General features: G+C 39.9%; 1 protein-coding gene across 9 annotated transcripts in view; it reads right to left on the bottom strand.

Moving 5' to 3' along the window:
* Ahi1 (Abelson helper integration site 1) overlaps positions 1–24,467 on the bottom strand; it is a 130,362-nt gene that overhangs the window by 85,337 nt on the left and 20,558 nt on the right. For all 9 annotated transcript variants that reach the window (XR_015625042.1, XR_015625028.1, XR_015625034.1 and 6 more), the window contains 6 exon segments: positions 22,688–22,917; positions 21,101–21,207; positions 17,621–17,739; positions 15,663–15,793; positions 14,173–14,313; positions 3,432–3,631 (listed from right to left, as the gene is read on the bottom strand). Coding sequence is in view for 4 of the 9 variants with exons in the window: in XM_087559570.1 (XP_087415696.1) it covers positions 3,432–3,631; positions 14,173–14,313; positions 15,663–15,793; positions 17,621–17,739; positions 21,101–21,207; positions 22,688–22,917 (928 nt within the window). In the remaining 5 variants the exon portion in view is untranslated.

Genomic DNA, 24,467 nt, shown 5'->3' with positions numbered 1-24,467 from the left:
CTACTTTGCAACTAAATCTAAACCTGTGAATAGTGTGCTTCATACCCTAGCACACCTTCTGAGGCAGAAAAAGGGGCAGAACAAGCACATGCAGGAACAAGGCTGCAGGGTCAGTCCTGGCAGTCCAGGTTTGTGTCAGGGAGGAGCGGGGAGGAGCGGGAGCACTGCCAGACTGATGGGAACAGCAACAACCTATGAACAAGGCTGTGGTGCTCCACTCCTCAAGAAGCCCCAGGCAAAGGCTAGCTAAACGGCTAGGGTCAAAGGAGATAGATATTTTTAAGAGTGGTTAAGCTTCTTAGCCCGCACTCTCTTTCTGAGGAGAGAGAGAGCCTCCTGATCTACACTGAAGGCAAAGCACATCAACAAAGCGCCCCCTTCACTGTTCCCAGTGATACCTAGCTTCTTTGGCAATCAGTGGTAAGGAAGGAATCCTAAGTTATAAGCTCATTTCTTTTACCCATTTTTTGAGGTTTTATTATTTTTTTTAATGTTAACTGTTTTTCTTTTTCACAAGTTAATGAGACCATTTTATTAATACATCTTGTGCTGACATTTTTGCATGTTGGTGTTTGCGGCATATGTATAGATACACATATATACATTCATGTTTATTAGACAGAAATTTAAAATTTATTAATATTATGGGGGAAGAATTACTAATTTTAGTTGAGCAAGTCTTTTATTCACTTACATAGGAGAAATATTTGGCAGCACATAGTCCTAGGTTTGGGGTGTGTGTGGGGTAGTGTGGACTGAACTCTGGGCTGTGGGCACAGTAGACAAGTGATCTTTCCGTGACCTTTGTGCCCATCTCCATAGTTATTAAGCTCACACTTAACTTCTAGTTAGTGAGATTTTATTTGCACACATGGCCTAACACGTACATTTTTCAGCTACTTTATATTTATGTTTCCTAATATTATGGTTCTTATTGTCCCTTCTAAAATATCTAGTCTTGTGAACTTGCATTACATTACCTATGATTTCAGTTTTATGACATATTTAAATATCTGGTAAGACAAGACTGTCCTCATCCTCATCTCTTATTTTCCTGGCCCACCTGCAGAAGGCTAAGGGTAGCTGAAATATTTCTTGGCAGATAGCTACCATTCATATCTCAGACACCCGATGAGACATTTCATCTAGAATGGCATCCCTATGAGATCCTTATGAATCTCTAAAATTCAGTACGGTGAGCGATATCAGGGTCCTCACTTTCAGACATGTGGAAAATGAGGCCTCGGGAGTCACAAGGCAGGCAGAGCTTGGAGCCCGTGTGCTGATGACTAAGGCCTTGTCCCTAGAGCTACTTACAATGCACTCTTACTTCACAAGCATCCTTAGGCATGCTGACGGACTAGTTCTCCATCTTACCTTATTAATCGGGGAGTTGAGTATCAACTGTCCATATTACTATTTGCAATGTAGAGTTTTAAAGTTTATCTATTTTTTTATTTTTACCTTAGCCAGGAAGTCTTTCTTTTTAAATCAAATTCTCAGATTACTCATTGATAAAAATTATGTTATTCTATTTTATAAAATAATCTAAATTGTTTCTGATATGCTTTGCCTGTATTGTTCTTTTCTTATTAATGTACACAATCATGTGTGTGGGTGTGAGTGTGTGTGCACGCCTGTGTGTGAGTGCATGTATGTGTGAGTGCAAGAGTATGTGTGTGTGTGAGAGAGAGAGTGTGTGTGTGTGGTCTATGCACATCTGCAGGCAGATGTGTGCACCTGTGTGTACACTTGGAGTTCGGAGGTCAATGGCAGACATCTGCCTCCATGGCTCTCCATCTTATTTTCTAAGACAGGGTCTTCGCTGAACCTGGAGCTCACTGATTGGCGAGGCTAGGTGGTCAGCAATCTCTAGGGATCCTCTGCTCTCTACTTACTCAGTGCTGGGATGATAGACACATATGGTCATGCCAGCTTTACTGTGGGTGTTTAAGAACTAAGCTTACGTCCTCATGACTGTGCGGGAAGCACTTTAGCCACTGAGTCCTGTAATTCACAACATCTACTTAATAGCATTCTTACTTTAAATAAGATTATCAGTTCTCTGCGAATACCAATCAATTTGAATGTTCTGACTTTGGTTTGCCCAGCAGGTTTGGTGCAGCTCTGTATTTAAGCTTCATTTAGAATACCAGCAGAGGTTAAGTAGATAGACATGAACTGAGGAGGTTTTTGAGGAAATAGAATATGGTGTTCAAAGGGATAAAATAGAAATCAGAAAAGGGGAGTTAGGTGGGGTGGAGATGGGAGGGCAAGTTGGAGCAGGCAATATGAGGAGGGATAACTAATGCCTTTTAAAGAGCCATAAGTAAGCCTACTTACGTAGGTATGTAGAAACTTTCTAAGATATGTACATATGTATCAATGGACTTTAAATGAGGTTTCCATAAAAGGTGGGGAACGATACCCCAACAGACATCATTATCTTCCGAATAAAACTTCCAGTACCAAGAGTGAATTAGTTTTTGGGTCATGACCCAGACATTTCTAAGGGAACGCCATTCTTATTATGTAGCTTTACCGAGCTGTAGTGGAATTGGGTGTCCCTCTGTCCAGTTTTTATTGACTCTCAGGGCAATTATCCAGACCCACTCAACACTGTTGACATCCTTCTTTTTCCATTAAAAAGATGATCAGAACTGCCTTCAAGAAGTTGATGGTATGGATGAGGAAACAAAATGCCTATGTGTGACATTTCATGTGCGAGTGACTAGCTGCTCTAAACAGCACTCTTACCAGTGTGTGACGCTTTATGTGCTAGGGACTGAGCCAGGCTAGCTGTCCTAACAGAGTGTGCTGACTGGCACCTGGACACTTGCCAGAAATGAACACTCACAGATATATGGAGTCAAAATCTGTAGGGACAGAGCCTGGTAGTCAGTGACATGAGAAAGTCAGCTAGGTGACTCTGATGTGCACAAAGCTCAAGAAACACTCAAAGTCAGCTTTTAGAAAGACTTAGAAGACTTCAAATGCATGGGCAGTAATAAATCCTGTTTGAACACTACCTGATCTTCCAGCATTCTCTGGAAATGCTGGCAGTGAGAAACAGACTCTAGGTGAGAATTTACTACAGCTGCAGAAGCTTGCCTTTGATGATCCTAGTGTCACCTGCGGACAGTCTGCCCACGATGACGATTCATGTGACAATTGCTAGTCAGGATCACTTGGCTCAGAACACTATTATTTGGTCTTGAGTTGGTCTTTAAAGTGTAAGTCCTGACACCATGGTAAGTTAGTCAAAATCTATGCTGTGACTATTGCGGCTTCAAAACTAGTACTTGGAAAGAACTATAAAAGTAAATCTCACTGTAAGAAATTAAGTAACTTCCTTATGCTAATCTTTATTGAATGATAATGGTTTTAAATTTTCAACTATCAAAAAATTTAAATAAGTAGAAAAAACATACTGTGACAGTTTCGAGTCTCTGTTTCACAAGCTGAATCTTTCTTGATGAATTATTTTCAGTGTTGACAAATTCATCGATCTGGAAAGAGCCCTGCTGGGGCAGTTTAGGGCAGGTGCATAGAGCATCCTCACTCTGATGGATCCCAGGTAACGGGACTGTCCCACTGTAGCGCTTCAACATTTCAGCCTCCTGCTGGGCCACTAAAAAGAAAAAAGAATCTAAAGGTAGTTCAGATAATCACAGCAAAAATATAATCAAATACTAAAGCCATGGGATGAAAACAACAAGCAGCCAGAAGCTCGACAGTACCTTTTCATTGCTAAGTAACAAGAAGGCAACATGACTGGCAAGATGAAAAATTAGTGGCATGAAACCACGGAAAATTGATAATTCTACAACAGGTTATTCTATAATTGAGCTTTGAAGGCAATGCAAATTGAGATGTAAACCTAATACATATTTATACACATACACATAATACTTCTAATGCCTAGTAATGACACAACAAAGGACAAAAATAATCACTCACAACCCATGTACTAAGTCTGTCTTTATATTTCTATCTCTTTAAATATTATACACATAGCTATTTAGTGCAAACCACTAAAAGTATAATTTAAAAATTTCTCAATTTAAAAACAAATTAAATACAAATTTTTATAACGACCATGTTTTATAATATCTAAGAATCAATCTTAAAACACTTTTCTCTGTCACTAGATATGTACAATGCTTTGGCTTTCTGTGTTGTAGATGTTGTATGAAAAAGCACTTTCGTAGTCAGCTTTGTTTCTTATCATGATTTTGTTTTGGATTAAATACCTAGACAGACACACAGGCTTAAATGGTGTTGATTTTGATAATGGTAGCGACCGGTGTCAACCAGTGTCAACCAGTGTCGACCAGTGGTGACCAGTGCTGAGAACAGCATCTTCTCTGTCCTTTACTAGTCATAAGATGCTTGAATACATTCTCTCACTTGATTGGATAAAGGAATCTGAAAAAACTGACCCAAAGGAGAAAAATACATAACATTATTTAAAAATGATTCCCTGGGCTTTCTGAAAATGACACAAACAGAAGAACATTAAATCAATGGACAAGCCATCATATTCTGTCTACTCCTACAAACAGAAAAATGAGGTGAGGTGAGGTATGTGTGTATTTCAGAAAAACACACTTGCTATATTTCACAGACTTTCCGTTATATGGTTATGTGAGTCAGAAAAAGGTCAAAAATTACCAATATTTTTACGACAAAACCGGATTGATCTTTATTTAAACAAATGAAGCCCTACAATGATATAAATTAAAAAGCAAATGACAGGCAATGAGTTTTCATATTTCTGGATAAAAATATAATAAAAGGAACCAGATTTACTTTCTTGGTCAAAAATAATGAACAAATAATGAACCAAATACAGAAAAGGGGAAAAAAGGAACCGATTTCTTTGCAAGATATTTTCTATGACATGCTAAGCCATGAGAGAAAAACGAGGCATCTAGGGAATGAAACTTAAGGTGACAGTGGCTCTAAAGTACTAGCTCTATATCTCTGTAAAAATACCTGAAGGAAATAATAAAACACCAGCAGAAAACTACCACATCAGCCACTAGACCTAGGCGCTGACTTCGGTTAGGTTACAGACGTGAGAGGAATATACAGAAGCAACTGGATGGCTACACAGTCAACCGTCTGCATATGGTAAACAGACCAACAGAACATAAGACCCAGAGCATATACAGACAAGAAATAAGGCAGCCATGAATAACACATATTCCATTAAGTGGTGCTGGGACGGCTGGCCATTCAGATGCACTTTGATCCATACCTCACGCCCTGTGGCGAGAGCCCATATAAAACATAGAGTTCTGAAAGTCCAGGAATGGAGCACAGGAGAACAATTCTGGGACTACAGAGTAAGCCAAAGAAAGTCCAGGGCAGAACAGACTGATAATCTGTACCTCAAAAATGTAGTGTTCTGCTCTTCAAAGTGTTAAAATTATTAGAAGACAGGAAAACACTGGGAGGAGTATCTGTCAGTCACGCCTGAGCACAGCTGCATGTAGATCTCACATCCAAACACAGAAAAGAAGCCAACTTAAATAACAACAACAAGAAGCGGAAAATACGGTCCAATTGTAAACAAGTTCTGAAGAAGCTCCAAAGATGGTGGACAGGTGCCTAAGAAAGTATCACGAGTCAGCAGGGAAGAGCGACTCGGGCACAGGGCAAAGCAGCAAGTCTGTCTGCTAGAAGAGCTAAAGTGGAGATGTCTTGCCATGTCCGGTTTGCCAAGGACATGAAGAAGCTGGAACACCTGAGGGAAATGCTCCTTTTGGTTTTCCTCAGACAGCCTCTGCAGGGTGTAGGCTGGCTTCACACTTAACCATCTTCCTCCCTGGGTCCCCTAAGTAGTGAGATTACACATGTACTACCATGCCTAACCTGGCTTAAGAAAATCCATTACCAATATGATCCTGACCTTTCACTTTTATGAATTTACGTAAGGGAAATGAAAGCATTTTTCGAATATGAACTTGAACATGAAGACTCAACAGCTTTGCAAGTAATGGCGTAAGCTAGATACCCATCAACACACACACACACACACACACACACACACACACACACACACACACACACACAGGTAAACTGAATTGTTGATAGATGCTAAAACATAAATGAACACCAAAATAATTAAGCACGAAAAAAAAATGAAGACATAAAAGAATTCATGGTGTATACAGTATCTTTTATTATAAACAGTTCTAGAACATGGACACTAATTTATAGTACTTTTGAGGAATAAAAAGAGGATGCAATTAAAATGGGGCATAAAGTGACTGAAGGATGGCGGGAATGCCCACTTCTGAGACTTGATGTGATGCTCTTGCAAGGAGGTAAATTATCAAAGCATATGTTTAAAATGCATAGCTTACTGCATGTAAATGATGCCAATAAAGCTGTTTACACAAAGACTCAAAGCAAATGATGAGGATGACAGAAGGGCTAACTATTCTTGATATGCAAACGGGACCCACAAAATCCATTTAGAAGGTCAAAGCAGCAGGGAACCCAGAGCTACTCTAGGAAACTCACAAAAGAACCATGTAGCTGCAGCGAACAAGGAAGAAAATAGTAGTAAGAACACAAATAAAAACATATTATTTTTACTGTCTGACTGACAGGTATACTTCAAGACAGGTTTTCCTAACAGACAAAATAGGGAAGATAGGTATGTACTTAATCATATACAAGTTATTCTGTAAAATTATTTAAATAAATTATCTGTGTGTGTGTGTGAGAGAGAGAGAGACGGGATGCAGAAAGACACAGAGACAGAAGACAGACTGAGTCTCTCTGTAACCTTGCTGTCCTGGAAACTTCTTACACAGACCAGGGAGGCCTCCATGTCACAGAGACCTTCCAGGTCTAGGGAGCTGAGATTAAAGGCATGAGACACCATACCAAGCTCTAACATATTTAATGAGCATGAAACATTGGTTTTTTAAAGTAATAAATCATCTATGTGATATAGCACCTGTAACGTTATAGACTTTTGATATTTACACACAACTTCATGTATGTAAACAGAAGAGCCAGCTAATACCCAGCATTCTCTGCAGACCATGCTGGCTGAGTCCAGAGGGCAGAGCCCTGAGAGAAGCCACGAATTACAGCAACTGTCAGTGACAGGCACTTCTCCATACCAATTATCTATTTCAGTGCAAAAGTCACCACTCCTTATAGAGGGGTGTGTGTGTGTGTGTGTGTGTGTGTGTGTGTGTGTGTGTGTGTCTAATGTTCTTGTATTTAATTTGGACTTATTTGCAGAGTAACAAGAACATTTACTTCACCTTCAACCATTTAAAGATAGCTTTAAAAGGTAAGCAAGTGTAAAGCTGTAGAAAAACTCCCAGAGGAAAGTGCTCCAGGTATGGGATTGGGAAGCTCTGCCTGTATGGGGGTGGGTTTCAGGGCCAAGAAGTCAACAGAAACCATGCTTCTTGATTTCTGTATTCTTCCCTTTGAACACTGTGCTTCCAACCTTCAGCTGCTTTCTTGCTGCGTGTAAAGCTGTGTCTAAGGACAGTCTGGCATTCGGACTTCTCAGGTTTTCTGCGCTTTTGTACTTGTGAACTACAACTTCATCTAACCTGAGTGGATGAGCAGTCACAAGGATACACACGTACTGGCGTCAGCAATAAGTTAACAGGACTTAACTACGTTTTCTCCTGTAGTTTTGATTACACTGCATTTTTAAAGTATTATGATACATTAAAGATGTATAATGTTTTCTCTTTCAAAGAATTTTTAACTGGTAAAAACAGAAAAAAGCAGTGACTAAGTATGTTTTTAAGTTATTAAGTATATTTCAAAGTATTCAGATATATTTTACAATGTATTGTGAATTAAAATATTCTCAGTGGAGTAAAATAACAAAACCACAAACTATGGTATTTATTTCTATGGTGCCCTGCTCACATTTTATATAAAAATGTGGACTTCTGCAGTCAAATCAGCATCCTACTGCATTGTTAGCACCCCTGGTTCTCTGGTGAGGACCTTTACAGCCTGCAGACATATTCACAAAGTGTACGAAGATTACACTCGAAACAGAAACTGCTTGTAAGCTCTTCACTTCCCCCCACTACTCACCAGTAGATCAGCTTAAGACATATGCCTTTCTCATGTAAAATAGCTGGCTATAGAGGACTTTTAGATTATCCTTCAAACTGGAACCATCTGGAGGTTACCAGGTTACTTTTAGGTTCTGGTTAGACACCATGTTGCAATTGGACAGCCCTATTTCTCCACTGTATCACTGTTCTTCCTACCAATACAATCTGTATGTTTAAAATTTAGATCTAATTGACCTGTTATGTTCAAAGCTCACAGCTTTAATATTCTTATCCACACCCTTTCATCTCTTTTTGAGAAATCCTAACATGCATGTCTTACAGACACTCCTCGCAGAGCTGAACCAGTTACTGCAGGGAGCTACGTGGCATGGCAGAGGAGTGCACGAGGATCAACAACTTGCAGGTGGTAACTGTATCTGCTTGAAAGAAGTCAGACACCAAAATGTTTTGAAGCATCCCCCCACCCCCAGGCTGTCACAAATCCCCCGCAGGAAGTGCTGCTCCCTTCTGGCTGCCTTCCTATCCACATGACAGTGCTCAGCTGAGGAAAACCACTAGGGTTCTCTGCTGCAGCCGGCTCACGGACTCCCAGGCTTCACATCTTGCTTTACGGTTTCAGTTTATTATTACATGGAATATGCAGGTATAGTAAGTAAAGCATGTGTAATGCTTATTTCCCAGCTTCAAAAGCAGATGCATGTAAAATTGGAAACCGTGTTAGGGTTGGATGGAGTGAGTGTTTGTCCCTCTGCAGATGTTCCTGCCATACTGCTGTCTGCTTTGGGCTACATGGTTCATGGTTTCTTTTCACTGTACTTTAGAGCACATACATGTACACATACAAAGGCCTTGGGGAGGGACTCATAGGTTTTGTTTATACTCCTGGCCATCATGTACATGAAAATTTTCATATCTCCTTAGTCACTTAGTGGTCTGGGCTTTGAAAGCCAAGGATCCATTGTGTGGGAAACAGTACGTACTTCAGAACACAGGAAAGCGGGTTTGTCAGGCCTTCATCATCAATGGCAGCTTAAGTTTTTAATTTCTTATACTCAGGTAAAAATCAATATTGAAAACTCCATCCTACAATCAGTACTACCTGTTATGATGTAATTTCATGAAAGGAGGAGATTTATGATATCCGAATTGGGCTTTTAATCATACATGGAAAACATTAATGACCTATAAGCTATGGATATTACATTTAATCACCTAGGCACTATCCTCTGAGACATTCGTCAGACAGCCTGAAGCCAAATGGCAGCTTTACCCACACCTCTGTAACCCCAGGAGAGTCATTTTCCTCTGTGGTGCCTTGGCTTCGCCATCCGTCAATAGTGACAGCAATGGGATTTTTCTCCAGAATTTTGTAAGTATTCTATTCTACAGGAAAGTACTTGATGTTACTTTAGCTAGGACTGCCACTGTTCTCAATAACCCCAGATTTACTAATGAAGCCATTTTATAGTTTTATAAAATTTAAGAAATAACTCTATTCTGTAAGAATTTCAGTTCTTAACGCAAACATATACTGCACAAGAACTACACTAAACATGGTACTTTATAAACACTATAGGTGATTAGCAGCTGGAGAGATGGGGTCTCTTCTAGCACACACTAGCCATGGAAGCTCTATCTACCCAAGGCTACATGACCCTCCTGTCTCTACCTTCCAAATACTGGGATTCCATGCATATGCCCCCATGCTTGGCTCTAACAAAATTTTATGAACTTAAGGTGTATATGACTCTGAACTATGGGAGAGCATGCAAAAGTGTAAAAATAAAGCTACTAAGGTAACAAAGCAGATCACTGATCTATTTCTGAATAGATCTTTTCCAGATCACTGGATTCTAGTTCTCAATACCATCACTGTAGAAACAGTCTGTTAGTTTGCTAAAGGTTTCTGGTAATCACCTCTGTAAACAGCATGAGGGACCCACAGTGAGCAGGTAAACTGGGTCTGGGTTTACAGCTCAAGAAAGCCTGGTGCACAACAGGTTCTTCAAAGGTCCGTCCTGCCACAGAAAGGGACACTGCCACCTAGTGAGAACTCAGGCTTATTGCCCACTGTCAGCAGTATTGAGAAGTTGCCAAACAGACATGATCCTACTTAACATACGACATACACAGTCATACATGTCAGCATTCAGACTAGGTGCTAGTAATAAACAAATGAACAAGCCTATATTTTTGCTTCCTACAAGGTATAAAAACACCACAGAAATTACATATTCCAGAGAAACTGATACTATAGAGAAAAGTTTTACCATTCGAAACCTAATATAGCAGGTCATTTGCTAATAAATTCAGAAGGCAAGTAAGAGTACAAATTTTGGCTGGGTGGTGGTGGTGCGTGCCTTTAATCTTAGACAGAGGCAGGTGGATCCCCGAGTTCGAGGTCAGCCAGACTTATGGAGTGAGTTCTAAGATGGCCAGAGCTACAAAGAGAAGCCCTGCCTCAAATAAACAAAACAAAACAGAACACAAACAAACAAAACCAACAACAACCAAATCAAACAAAAAACAGTCTCCAGTGATTCAACTCCTGATCCTGTGAAACTGTGAAAACATTTATGCCATAAAACCATAGTGAAACATTTTAAACATATAGCGTTTAATACATAGTGCTATTAGGTACTATAATTATTCTTAAATGTACAAAAATATCCCAGAGACATAAGTAGACAAACACTGTTTAAAAACAAAATATTTCTTGCTGAAGTCTGGCTTCATAGAGTTAATTCAGCAGAAACCGTTTCTCTGAGTAGTACTTTGTTGTGGGAACCCTCAGTGCACATTATTTGTGGTAGGCTGTGACTAAACTTGGTATTACTAGATGATTAACCCTTTCAAAATCAGGCAAATAAAACTGCCTTCTGAAAGTAAAAATTACACGTCTTTACAAAAAAAAAAAAAAAAAAAGCAAAAATTCAGTAGAATGAGGGACTCAAAGACCACAGGCTGAACATACACTCGGCAGGAGAGGCGCTTGCTGACTCTCACAGAATCTGCTGGAACTGAGAGAAGACTGATACATTTAGTGACCACTGTGGTCTCATTTGTAGCTTATTTAGCTCACAAAAAAATTGATCTTGCTTCTTTTTCCTTGAATATTTCAGAAGCTATTTTAAAAGTAACTTAGCTGTTCTGTTTCTTTTGAACTTTATATCATTAAAACTCAGGAAAACCACATGTGAACTTCATTCTCAGAAAACACAGTTTGAGCAAAATATCCATGTGTTAAAAAATAAAATATAGGGCAAAACTGTAATAGGTTAAATATTAAAATTTTTAATAAAAAACGATTGAATATTTGTACTATTGATTGTGGCCTGTAGTCAATGAGTAGGACACTCAGAGACTGAAATAATTCTCATTTGTTTTATATCATTAAAAAGAACTGTGCCAAGTCTTAGATGGCTTGAAGTTATTTTACTTTTTACTAAGCTTCCCCTTTTTAAAAATAGGCAACAAAGAATCTGGAAAATATGTTGAAACACTCTGAGCTTTAATTTTTTTTTTTGGTAAGGTATATGCATTGTATCAAAAATGTTTTAAAAATGTTGCATAAAGTAAGTAATTTCACGTCATCATTTCTGAGATGCTCACCCAACCCCATGCTTCTGCATCTAACAATGTGGCTTTAACACGAGGTAACCGTATGTGTTAAGTGCTGTAATGCACTTGGCCTGGTGCGGCATCCGTTCGGGTTAGTAGACAGATGGGAAAGGCCGAGTAATGGAGGGAAGGGAGAAGCATGAGCGTCTCCATCCCACGGAGAAGTGCTTGTGGGCACGGTACAGCACGGATTCCTGTAAGGTGGATTGGGTGCTGGGAGATGAGCTTTCTAAGAACAAGTGTTCATTCTGGCCCCTCTGCTAGAGCGCCTGTCGTCACACAGGTCCTCCACAGCCCCTGGGTTAGAGTCCTTGGAACTCTCTGTGTAGGGCAGGCACCATTCCTGAAGTACCTTTCAGAAGATGACAGACTGGAGGGCCAGAAGGGCAGCAGGCCTGAGCAAGGCCCCCGAAGTGAGCACCACAGGAGCCTGAGCTCCAGCTAAAGCCACGGCTCCTTCCAGACAAGAAGCCCTTCTAGCACTGGGAGCTACTTAAAGACAAAACACAGCGGAACTTAACTAATTTTTGCACTGAACATTTCAAAAGTCTAAAAGAAAGCAAATTATAAACTGAATGAAGATGGTTGTGAAATCTCCTGAGAGTCTGAGGCAATAACTGTGTTCTGTTTTCCTGAGAATAGTTTCAATTCTACAGCAATGGGCTGTAATTCTCCTTGTCTTTGGGAAAACTGGAACAGGGCAAATAACTGTTTCAGGTCCTTGTTACAGTGGGGCAGGACTGGGCACTGGCTGACCGGGTACTGGCTGACCGGGTACTGGCTGACCGGGCTCACTCAGCCCTCTCTGTAGCAGGGTAGCAGCCTCTCTGCCAACAGTCGCTAGTGAGTGGAAATGCGCTCATTGCCCCGCAATCCTGCCACTAGCAACAGCGTTTCATAAATTTAAGTATAAATTGAAGTAATCATTTCTTCTCTATAAGGACCATTAAGATAAGCCTTCTTTTTCTGCATTCTTTAAGACAATTCATTGGAAAATGTGTACTATTTTCTGCACCATGAAGAAAACCTTCAGGTTTATGATAACTCATTGTCTAATTACATCTATCAGAGCATTAGAGAAGTTAATATATAGTGATTGAATAAATTTAACTTTGTTATTTCTTTGACGTATTTGCTCATAGCTACATTACTATTACATATACAATTGTATGCTTCTATGCATATAAACATCATACATTTATATTACCCTATGTACAAAAATACTGAACCATGTTATGTCATAATCAACTAAAGCAGAGAAACTAATAAAGACCTTTCATTTCTGGACAGCTAATATATGAAGGTTATAAAATATTCTTTTTGAGAAAGATTGAACAATTATAAAAGAAAAATATTAACTTCAGAATAGAAAATAAATATTTAAAAAACAACAAAAACCCAAATTATTCTTAAAATGCATCTTAATTCCCAAAAGTAGACCCAAAGTTTTATCATCCTTGTCATTTTTAGAGTGGTAGCACATGTAACCTGTAGGGTTGAAAACAGTTGATTTCTTTGCCAGATTCCATTTTCATTTACAGTTGAAAATTTGTCCATATTTTATATTAGAAATTTCCTAACTACAATTTACCAAAACTATTTGCTTTAAAAAATAAAATCTGAGTTGGGGATTTAGCTCAGGGGTAGAGAGCGCTTGCCTAGCAAGCGCAAGGCCCTGGGTTCGGTCCCCAGCTCCGAAAAAAAGAAAAAGGAAAAAAAAAATAAAATCACAGAATAAGAAATTAGCTTCAGCCAGATTGCTGTCTCATACTTGGAATCCTAAAACTCGGGAGCCAGAAACAGAGGGCTGCCCTCAGTTCAAGGCTCCCGAAACTTACAATGCATGCACAGCTAGCCTGAGTTACAACGAGCCTGTCTCAACACAAAACAAAAATCCAAAACACATAAAGACCTCCAAAGCAAACAAATTCCCTAACATATAAACAAGGCCCAAATAAAATAACCCGCTGTCCACCTGAAACGCTTAATCCATATTTTGTGCAGCATTCAGTACTGAGGTTCAGTTGACAGAGCCCTAATTTTATATGGACTCCATTTGTGACTCCAACACAGCACAGTCACGTGTGTTCTTCTTAAGATGGGATTTTATGTGGCCTAAGGCTGGCTTCAAACCAACACCCGACAGATGATGTCTAAACTGCTGATACTCTCGTTCCCACTGAGACTCTAAGTGGTCGGCTTCTACACTAGGCAAGCGCTTGATAACTGTTCTCTAAGGCAGCCTTGCGTGCACCTTTGCTAACATCCACACTCTGTGCTCAGGCTGCACAGGAAACAGTGAAATGTTCCAACATCCCAATAACAGCCTAGGCCATCTTTTGGGCTCTTTTATGTAGTACATTCAAAGAGACGATGTTAATTGAAATAATTACTAATAGATTGTATAGTGCTCCTGATTCCTGGTCCATTACGAATGCAAACCTTACTTCATTTGCAGTGACAGTGGACTCACCCTGGAAATCATAAATGTAAAGAAGAATGGGCTCGCTCTGTCCAAAGGCACAAAACGCAACCATGTTCTCAAATGGATGGTAAGAGATGTCTCGGATAGTTGACTTGAACGGCAGCTCAGAATACATTGCCACTTGTTCTCCTGAAGCAAAAGAAAGGCAGCAACTTGTACTATGCCGTGCATGCCCCACCCCGAGACTCTTGTGCACCTCCCTTGAAGACATCTGCAGCAATGATGAGCCCCAGTGTGTGCATGGCAGCAAACCACTGTGTGAGTGATTACGCACTTGGCATTGTCTCGGCTCCTTTGCAGGTTTTTAGCCCAACCTCTTCAATGTTTTGTGGAGCAAAATACATATGAAGTGTTTGATGGAAACAGAGAGCTCGCATGACGGAGACCTGAGAAAAGTGTGCGAACTGTAACTAACAAAGAATTTAGCAAAACTGGGGAGGGATTACAAAATTCTTTAATTGAGGAAAGTCTCTTGTCGGGGGAGAATGAGCAAGGCCTCAATTTTCTATTTTGTTTTTCTCCCAGAGGCTGAGGCTCACTGAAGAGCAGTAGAACATGTCATCAGCAGAACTCTCTGACACCTAGGGTCGTCGGCCAGAAGTCTAAGGCCTCAGACTCTCAGAGGAACGTTTCGTTACCAATCAGACCTTTCCATCCATGTTGACCATGTATGTACATAGTCACAGCTCAGCTGACAATGTGCTATGTCTTGAGTTACAGTGCTCTTAAGGTACTTTTCAAGCATCTCATAGGCTTTCAAAGAATACATCCTGATTTATAATGGGAAATTCTAGGTTCACAATGATATTCAAACAATCAAGAACAAATGCAATATACATTTAGAATATAGCTGAATTTTATCAAAAGCTATCTGTATGATCTGGTGTAAAATGTTCCCCATGGGCTTATGTGTTTGCACACTTGGGCTCCAGCTGGTTTTAGGATGTGGATCCTTCATGGAGATGGAGGAGGGCCTTGAAGTTTCCTAGTGGTCCTATGCCTACTGTCTATTCAGCCTCTGTGTGTGTGTTCACGTGTGTATGCACATAATCTGGGACAAAGTGAGTGTCACTACTTCTTGGTGTCCTGTTTCTGGAGGTTCAAACTCACATCCCCATACTTAGGTGGCAATGGTTATTTTATCAACGACTGTCTCCTCAGCCCCACTCTCTGTTTCCACATTGTCAGCACAGTACGAACAGCAGCTTCTTGCTACTGCCACTATGCAGCCTTGCCAGGATGGATTAGATCCCTGGACCTCGAAGGATAAAGACACACCCTTCCTCCCTTAAACTGCTTCCTGTCAGGTACTTTGTCAGACTGATGAGGAAAGTGACTAATATACTAGCTGGTTTTAAAACACATAGTTAAAAACACAAAGTCAGAATTTTTCTAAAACGCCAAAAGCTGTAGTTTTCAGATTCTTTTAACTTTGCAACCCACTCATCAAAGGACTTTTCAAGCCAATGAACACTTGCCTGTCTCTGGGTTCCAAACGTACACTATCCCATCCTCACTGCCAGAAAAGAGCAGAGTCCCACACGGTGTCAAAGTGCTGTGGATCTTCTCCCGGTAATTTGCTGCGCCCACAAATTTCCTGGCTGCCAATCTATAAACAAACCAGAAAACAATGCAAATGCAACTCAACTACTTAAAGGACTAGCAGGAAAGAAATGTTATTTGTAAATACTGAATTTGAGTTAATAACTATAGTTTTGAGAGTATATGATATGGTAAACATTCTGTGATGGATAGTCAACAAACGAGAGTTGATTCTATGCTTCTTTCTAATTTATGTGATAACTTCTTTCCTCTGCTGAATAATAATAATGATAATAATAATAAGTAATATAAAATTAATATATACACTTTTCATCTAGCAACAGCTGGCACTGTTTCAGCACTCACAATCTTTAAGAAAGTAGATACACTGCGCTGTAATCTACTCTTTTCACTCAACCAGAAAGTCATCAACAGTGGGTCTCTGTGTCGGATAGCACAGAATACATTTCTATTTCAGCGGGACCGTGTCACTGTCTAACTATCTTATGAAATGTTCTATTGTTGGACATTTAGTATATATCTTGCTTCCTCCTACCCATCTTGTTGTGTGTGTGTTTGTGTATTAACATTTTTGGTTTAGACTTCCAGACTTTGAGTTACTGAGTAAAACATTTATGGAGTCCCTTACAGTGTACTTTTATTGCTGTGAGCATTCTGCTTACTAATAGTTCATTCCTCTACAAACCCTTATGGACATGGTATATTATTTCTCCCCTTCGTGAAAAGGAGAAGGGAGAGAAAAAGCAGCATTTGACTCTTTAAGCAGCCCTCGGCTGGAGCTCAGGTATGATCTCATAGGGCCTAAAAAGGGAATAACTTGGTCGCCTTATCTAGTCCTAGTTTCTGTTTTCAAAATTTCCCTCTTGGTATTCCTTGTCAAGAAACCTATGCTTAGGCTACCTCTCTGTCTTGAACACTTATCCCACTTAGAATTTTATTTCATTTTCTACCCTACTGAAAACCTATCTAAAGTCTATCCATCCTTCAAGACTGATACGAATGCCAGTATTTCAACAGAATCTTTAATAGAATTATAACTGTCACCTTGTTACTGTAATATATACAGTAATTATACCATACACATTGAGAGCTGGCTTATCTACCTGGCATGCCATGGATACTATGCACAGAAAAAAGAATATTCAGATTCCAATACTAGATCTCATTTTTCATCTAAATGTTTGTTGTTGTTGTTATGTGAAAGGTCATAATCATATTATAAACTTCAGATATGGCAATTCTGCTATCACTTTCCCACATGTTGGGATCTTGTGCTATGCATGTTGGGGTCTTGTGCTATTACAGAAACGCTGAAGAGCTAATGGCACAAAAAAGGTAGGTACAGGATCAACTCCTATAGATTGATGTGTGTATTTCTAAATACAATAGGAAAACCAGGAAATAGCTTTCTCTTGTTTATTTCACATAGAGTTGTTAACACCAACAAAACGTATACTAGCAGTGCACACTGCCCTTACCAAACTCTGCTTGCCTTTTATGGTAAGGAATCTCCCATTCTTTCCCTTGTTAAAGTAAAAGACAAAGATGCATTAGCCAAGAGACGCCTCTTTCAGTTATATGTAGTGTAGTCTAGGCCAGTGTCAAAGTGTGAGTGTCTGCTTCTCATTGTGAAAACAGAGAGCACTGACTCATTTCAGCCTCAGTGCTACTCAAACAGTGTCAAGTATCTCTCTGTTGTGAGGGCTGTCCTAGCCCCCACACGGCATGCACCCCTGATCTTCACTCCTCAGATGCAAGAAGCAACAGAAAGATCTCTACAGACGGTGTGCGTAGGGCTACACTACCTACCCCAAACCACTGCTGCGCAAAAGAACCAACTGAAGCTCTCACCCTGTTACTGTAAGATACTTACATCCGCAGATCCATGATCCTCAATGTACTGTCTTTGGTGTGGATTAATAAACGCTTTCCGTTGGGATGCACCTCCAGGTAACTGACTGGAACTCCCCTGAATTCAGTTTCCTTAATTTCCTAAAATGGTGAGGAAAGTCAAACTGCTGCTTCTGGTGTGTTTGCTGTCACGCACTACACCATTTATAAAGGACAAGTTACCTTTAAAATGTCATTTCCAGTTGAGAACAGTATCTTACCTATATAATACCAGCACTTGGGAGGCTGAAGCAGGAGGATTTCCATGAGTTTGAAGCATACAGAAAGTTTCAGGTTACCATGGGCAACAATATAACAGCATTTCTCAACAAAATAAAATAAAGAATGATCCAAAAATTTCAATTCTACTACACTGAATATTTTAACATTATTAGCAACAAGGATTTTTAGCAACTTCAATTTAGATTTAAAAAATAAAAATGGCAAATTGTATTTTTTGTTATTTAGTGTTGTATTTAGTGATTATGTGTTTTGTATATTATTCACTTTCTCAAAATATAGCAATTCTTAAAAGATGTACTTCGCATGTGTCTTCTCACACTGCCCTGTCTATGTCATGTAAGAAGAACTTCAATATTTTATAATTTAGAACTGACTCATCAAGTTTTAGTGAGCGCTGACTCTTTCCTCACAAACTCCCACTTCAGAAAGTATGCTCCGGGCATAAGATCTGCAGTGTGTGACTTTTAGATTCTAATCGTCTTTGGAAAGTCTGACTCCACTTCTTCCTGCTGCCTTGTACGGTTACTTGCAGCAGCTAGTGAGGCTAAGCAGCTCACGGTGCCATTTAAGATCCAGCACTAAGAGCCAATCTGCAGGAGCCTTGAGTGAGGACCACCCTCACACAGTGCAATGAAATCACCTTCTAGTGGATACAATACTCGGAGGCGAGACCAGACACTATGCAGCTGCTAGCAACAGAGAGGCTGCTCTGAGCATGGGGCCTTCTCAGTACTTGGGGGACAGCAGTCAATGCCAAAAATTTAGCCCACAAAAACATGCATAAATGGAGTCCATTAGACCAATGGACTAGTACTGGAGACTAAGCAACAGCTCCATGGACCACAGGGGTGCAGGGTACACTGGGAATGCAATCTGCAGACCATCTACCTGATAAGAGACCAATCACTAAACACACACGCTCATACCGGGAAAACAAATAATTTGGCTAAAAAAGGGGGAAAGACGGAATAGACATAGCTCCAGAAAGGACACTGAAGTGGCTGAAGATACACGAACAGACGGTCAACACCATTGGGCACTAAGGAAATGCATGACTTCTCTTTCCTCTCTAATATTATTCATCCCCTCAAACCAAAAGATTTGTATTTGCCACAGCAGGGATGATGCTGGAAGCCATGTTAAATACTTGTATGTAGAATCTAAGAGTTAAATGTATAAGAACCTCTGGGTTGTGGGGGAGACAGAAGCTTTAGGTCAGAACACAGTGTGACCAGCTTGTCATTCAGTATGCAGTGCGAAGTCTACACGTAATGAAATTACACTGAATTATGCAAAATGTGCAGAGTTCACAGTTGTCACAAACAACTGGAAGGGCAATGTAACATGAGGGCTATGCTAACTTGATTCACTGAAGTAACATTTTACTAAACATGTGTATTCTCACAACCACACAATAACCTTTAATGTGCACAATAAAACTTGTAAACAATGATTCCAATGATCCTTTTGGGATTGCCACAAGGGAGAAAACCTGCTAATCCCCGAAGCCCTAAGTGTGAGTGATGCGAGTGCCCTGCTGAGCAGAGCCATCTCCCCACAGGACTGTGGCTAAAGCCCAGAGTCTAAGGAGAGTCCCTTAACCCTGAGCAGGACTCGGAATCCGTCCCTTCTCACCCGAGCTTTGTAGTTTTCGTCTAGAGGTTTTCCTCTAGCAGACCTAGGCCTAGGGGCTGACTGAGGCCTGCAGCAGTGGACAAGCTGACCTAGGCCTAGTAGTTCTCTAAGATCTACCAATTCTTCTGTCCTCAGATACCAGAAGAGGGCAGCAGATCCCATATAGACGGTTGTGAGCCAGCATGTGGTTGCTGAGAATTGAACTCAGGACCTCTGGAAGGGCAGCCAGTGTCCTTAACCACTGAGCCATCTCTCCAGCCCACTACCCCACTAACTCTTAAAAGCTACAGCAAACAGTGGCTATGACAGCACAGGGAGAAGTTCAGTGAACCAAACTGTAAAATGTGAGATGGAAAGGCACTGAAGGACATGTGGGCGACCAGAATAGCTGCAAAGGGGCAAGAAGGAAAACGGAAGGACCAGTGTTGGGTGCAAACCTAGAAACCCGGGGCACACGCAATCCTCCAGTCTGCACACGGCCACTTCATGTTTAGGAGGCAGGTGCACCCCACAGCTCCCCATCCCGGCTGGCAGAACACCGCTAAGCATGAAACCAGTCTCTAGTTTGCCATGTGCACTCAGTACTGAAAGACACAGGATCCTGTTTCCTAACTTTTAATTTTTGACGGTTTCAAACACGGCTAACATGATGATTTTCAAAGGCAAGCAGGTGTCTGGGTTACTGTATTGAGGCAAAGAACCACAAGAACTTTAAGGCCAATACCTAATGCCACATTGTACACTTGAATAATTGAAATTAGTATCTTCATGGACTTAGCAATCCATTAAGTGTTCATGTGACTAGACAATTCTTTTCAAGAAGTAATGTATAAAATCAGACTACCTGATTAATCCTAAGGTATCATGTTTTAATTGGACATGAGAAGAGAGTAACTAAAGACAGAATATTCTGGATAGATTGGACTGGATTTAACTGAAATTCAGAGAAATTCATTTTTTTCCTCTCTTAAGGTTTCTTTCTTTGTTTTCAAACAAGAAGGGATCTATTCAATTCATTAGGAAACATGAAGAAGACTATGTAACAGGTAGAAACTCCAGTGGTACAGCACAGCATCTAACAAAAGCTCCAGTTTACCAATGCATTTACACTTTTAACTACAAAATAAAACTGCAGAATTGCTTACAGACCACAGTACCCTATCCAAGAAGGAATTCTTCCTTGTTTGCTTCTCTCATTAGCAAATTTCAATGGAGCAAGAGTGTGATTAAATAACAATCCCCACCATATCTACATTGCTGTTTGTAGTGAGTGTACTAGACTGAGAGAATAAGCAGGACACACATAGCAGAATTTGCTGCCACTTACAGGTGGTTATTAGGATGCATGTGTTATTTTAATGTGAATTTTAGCTAATTTAGCTCTGCCGTGCTACAGATCAATCTCGGAAGACCACAAATGCAGTGAGGCTGTAGCTCAGTCATTGCCTAGAATGGTCTAGGACCTTAAAAGAAAGTGTAGCCACAGTGAGGAAGATGAGGTGACACCAGTCCCCTCTCGGAAGACGAGACTGGATCAGTGGCTCCCAACTGTGGTCAGCAGAAGTGAAGAGGTGTGGTTCTGTACCTTGTTTATTGTCCAGTGGCGCACAGAGTGCTGCACATCAGTCACTTTGACATAAGTGTCCCACACAGCGATGACGCCGATGCAGTCTCCTGAGTACATGTGGTGACCTGTTAAAAACAGCAAGCTACTCACTCAAGAGGGTCACGGACGTCATAAAGAAAATGGTATGAAGTTGAGGGAAGCCACGACTTAGACACACAGTCAAAGCACTGAACTGTCAATGAAGGGTTTTTCTATTTAAAAGGTAAAAATAGAATGCGCACTACATGCCAATTATCTTTCATAAGTCCTTCATGTTTAAAAAGCATGCTGGGTAACGTTAGTTATCCAGAGTCTGCGCGTCTCGCACCCACACACTCCTATTCCAAAGTACTTGAGGTACACAGTGTGTATCTGTAGCTCTTATTATTAGCCTTGCAATCATTTATACTCCTAGAAAAATACATATTCTTTTCTATTTCTTTTTTTTTTAAAGATTTATCTATTTATTTGTTTACTTATTTATTTACTATCTGTAAGTACACTGTAGCTGTCTTCAGAGACACCAGAAGAGGGCGTCAGATCTCATTACAGATGGTTATGAGCCACCATGTGGTTGCTGGGATTTGAACTCAGGACCTCTGGTAGGGCAGTCAGTGCTCCTAACCACTGAGTCATCTCTCCAGCCCGAAAAATACATATTCTAATACACATTGTAAACATAGTCATGTGACTATTCAATTTGAAATAATCAGAGAATTTAAAAACCATAAGTAACAAGTGTTAATACCAGTTTTTAAAAACTGAATGGGACGTATAAGAAACATTCAACACCATAGCCATGTGAGAATACATGACACATCACTGCTAACAAACATGGCTTTTAGAACTGTGAATTTAATAGTTTACGAATGAGCTTACTCAAATGGTGAGTACTGCCATATATTAAAATACTCGTTCTAATTTGTTAGATTCTCTGAAGTTGAACTGCGTACATAGCAGTATTATTATTTTTCTCTAAATTATTATTGTAGATACCTATAACTGCAGCTGTCATACCTAATCTGTGAAATAACATAATAATAACAAGTTAATAGATGAATTTCTTTATTCTCTTACCCAATAAAAACCTATGTTTTATTTTAAAATGGCTCTTATATTATTCAAACGCTGATATCCTTTAATTATCTGCAAATTTCCTTCTGTATTTGTCTTTAAAGCTCCTACCAATATACCCAGCATGTGCATTTGCCGCACTCTTTTGAGGTTGTCCCCATCCCTTTCATTTTTGTACGGCCTAACTTAAAATGTTCTTAAAGGCAATTACTAAAAATAATAATCACCAATGCAAATAAATATATTTATGAAATGCTGCACAGGAGGGAGTTTCAGAAGAAAGGATGGTAAGTGAATATAAATACAAAGAACTTTAAAGTCACTAAGAGAACACTTTCACTGTCACATCTATCCCATTACTTGAAACTACAAATAACTTTAAATATACACAACTATTAATACAGCAAATGTCTCACAGGCATCAACTATTAGAGAGAGGAATCAAACAATCAAGGTAACTGTTCTTGATTTAGAGCACGTTCTGTGATATACCTTCATCATCAAAACAGATGGAGTTGACGAAGCTCTTGTGGACATCCAACTGGCGCACTAAGATGGCGGCATCTTCCCTCGCATCCACCTTCCATATCCGAATCATAGAGTCATAGCATCCCGTAACCACCAGCTCTCGTGTGGCGGGGTGGAATCTAGCCGTGTAGACGAAGGAAGGGTGAGGTAAGACTCTGAACGTGCTTGTGCTGTTGATTTCATTCTTCCAAACCCTGCAGTGGGAGAGAGAGGAGCAGACCTGAAATGCAAAGTGTTCTCTACACATTTTTATAAGAACATAGCCAATAAATCTTAGGTGAGCAAATGCTAAACAATAGTAAACTAATGTAAATTACTATTTATAAAAACCGTTATGACGACTGCATACAAGATGGTACTAGATTATTTCACTTTTCTTTTATAAAACCATTTCTCATGAAATATATTTTATCTATTACTGTAACCTACACTGTAAAACTAAAACTTATTTGTATTTGGACACAATCTACTTTAAAACTATTTTTGATATTGAGTAAATATACAGTGAATAGTTAGTAAAATATTATTTAGCATAATATGTATTAGCAAGTAGGGAGGGCTGGAGAGACAGCTAGGTTACATGTAGTGGCTGCTCTTGCAGAAGGTCCAGGCTAGGTTCTCAGACCCACACGGTGGCTCATAACCATCTGTAATTCCAGTTCTAGGGGATCCAATTTATGACATTAGACTTAGGACTGAAAGCCCATAGTCACATCTCAGCAAATTTATGCCCTTTGTTCTAGTATTACTGGATTGGCTGTGCTAAGAAAATATGCCAGACAATATCCATAGTACATTTCGAGGAGTGGTGAGTTTCCCAGAGTAATAGAGGGAGTAAATTGTCCTCCATTATAGTCTTTCACTGAAATATGACAATGGTGACATTCTGATCACTGGTTATTTTATATGAAAGGGCAGCTGACAAGGTGACCAGCTGACAAGGTGACCAGCTGAAGAACCCAGGCAGAGGAAATGGCACGGCTCATTAAGTGAGAACTGGAGAGACAGCACAAAGGAGAGTGAGATCAGTGTGGGTCTCACGAGGGGTTTGGTGACGGCTTCGCGGGCTGTGGAGAACACATCTTTCTCATCTACATGACATAGATAAGAGCAGCTTGGAACCTTTTATTTTTATCATGTTTTGTCATCTTCTGACTGCCATAAATATTCAAGGTTAAAAAGCTAGAAGATGTGAATAGAGCTTAAATATTAGCTTTTAGGGCATTTTATTGAATCACTTGTGCTGGCCATGCCTGTGATCTGGGTACACAGGAGGCTGAGGCAGAAAGAGTGCACATTTGAGGCTAGCCTGGGCTTCAAGTAACACTATGAAGAAAACTGAATAATCAGACAATAAATAAAATGTACTCTGAAACATATTAAACTAAAAGGAACACTGACCTTGTGAAAATGCAAATATTTATAATTTATAAAGCTCTAGGGAGCTAGACCGAGAGTCTACTTGGTTTACTCTGACCAGGGGATTCAAGCCCCTATGTCAAGCCTACAATGAAGACAGAATCCTCACATGCACATAGGACAAATCTCAAACATTTAACCTTCTTCAAGATATTAATTAGTTTACATATAATCATTTAAAAACAGCAAGAATCAGAAATGATACATATTACACAAATAAAAGATATGACTTGCCGTAAGTTTTACTGTTAACCAGTCAGTCTGCACGGTACACAACTATGCTGTCAAGGGCATATGTGTCTCTCTATATTCTCGTAGTTTTCCT

This window comes from Rattus norvegicus, chromosome 1 (assembly GCF_021556685.1).
Source record: "Rattus norvegicus strain SHRSP/BbbUtx chromosome 1, alternate assembly SHRSP_T2T, whole genome shotgun sequence".
In the NCBI taxonomy this organism is placed as follows: Eukaryota; Metazoa; Chordata; class Mammalia; order Rodentia; family Muridae; genus Rattus; species Rattus norvegicus.
The sequence above is the reverse complement of the archived record's forward strand: the minus strand, read 5'-3'. Positions and strand labels throughout refer to the sequence as shown.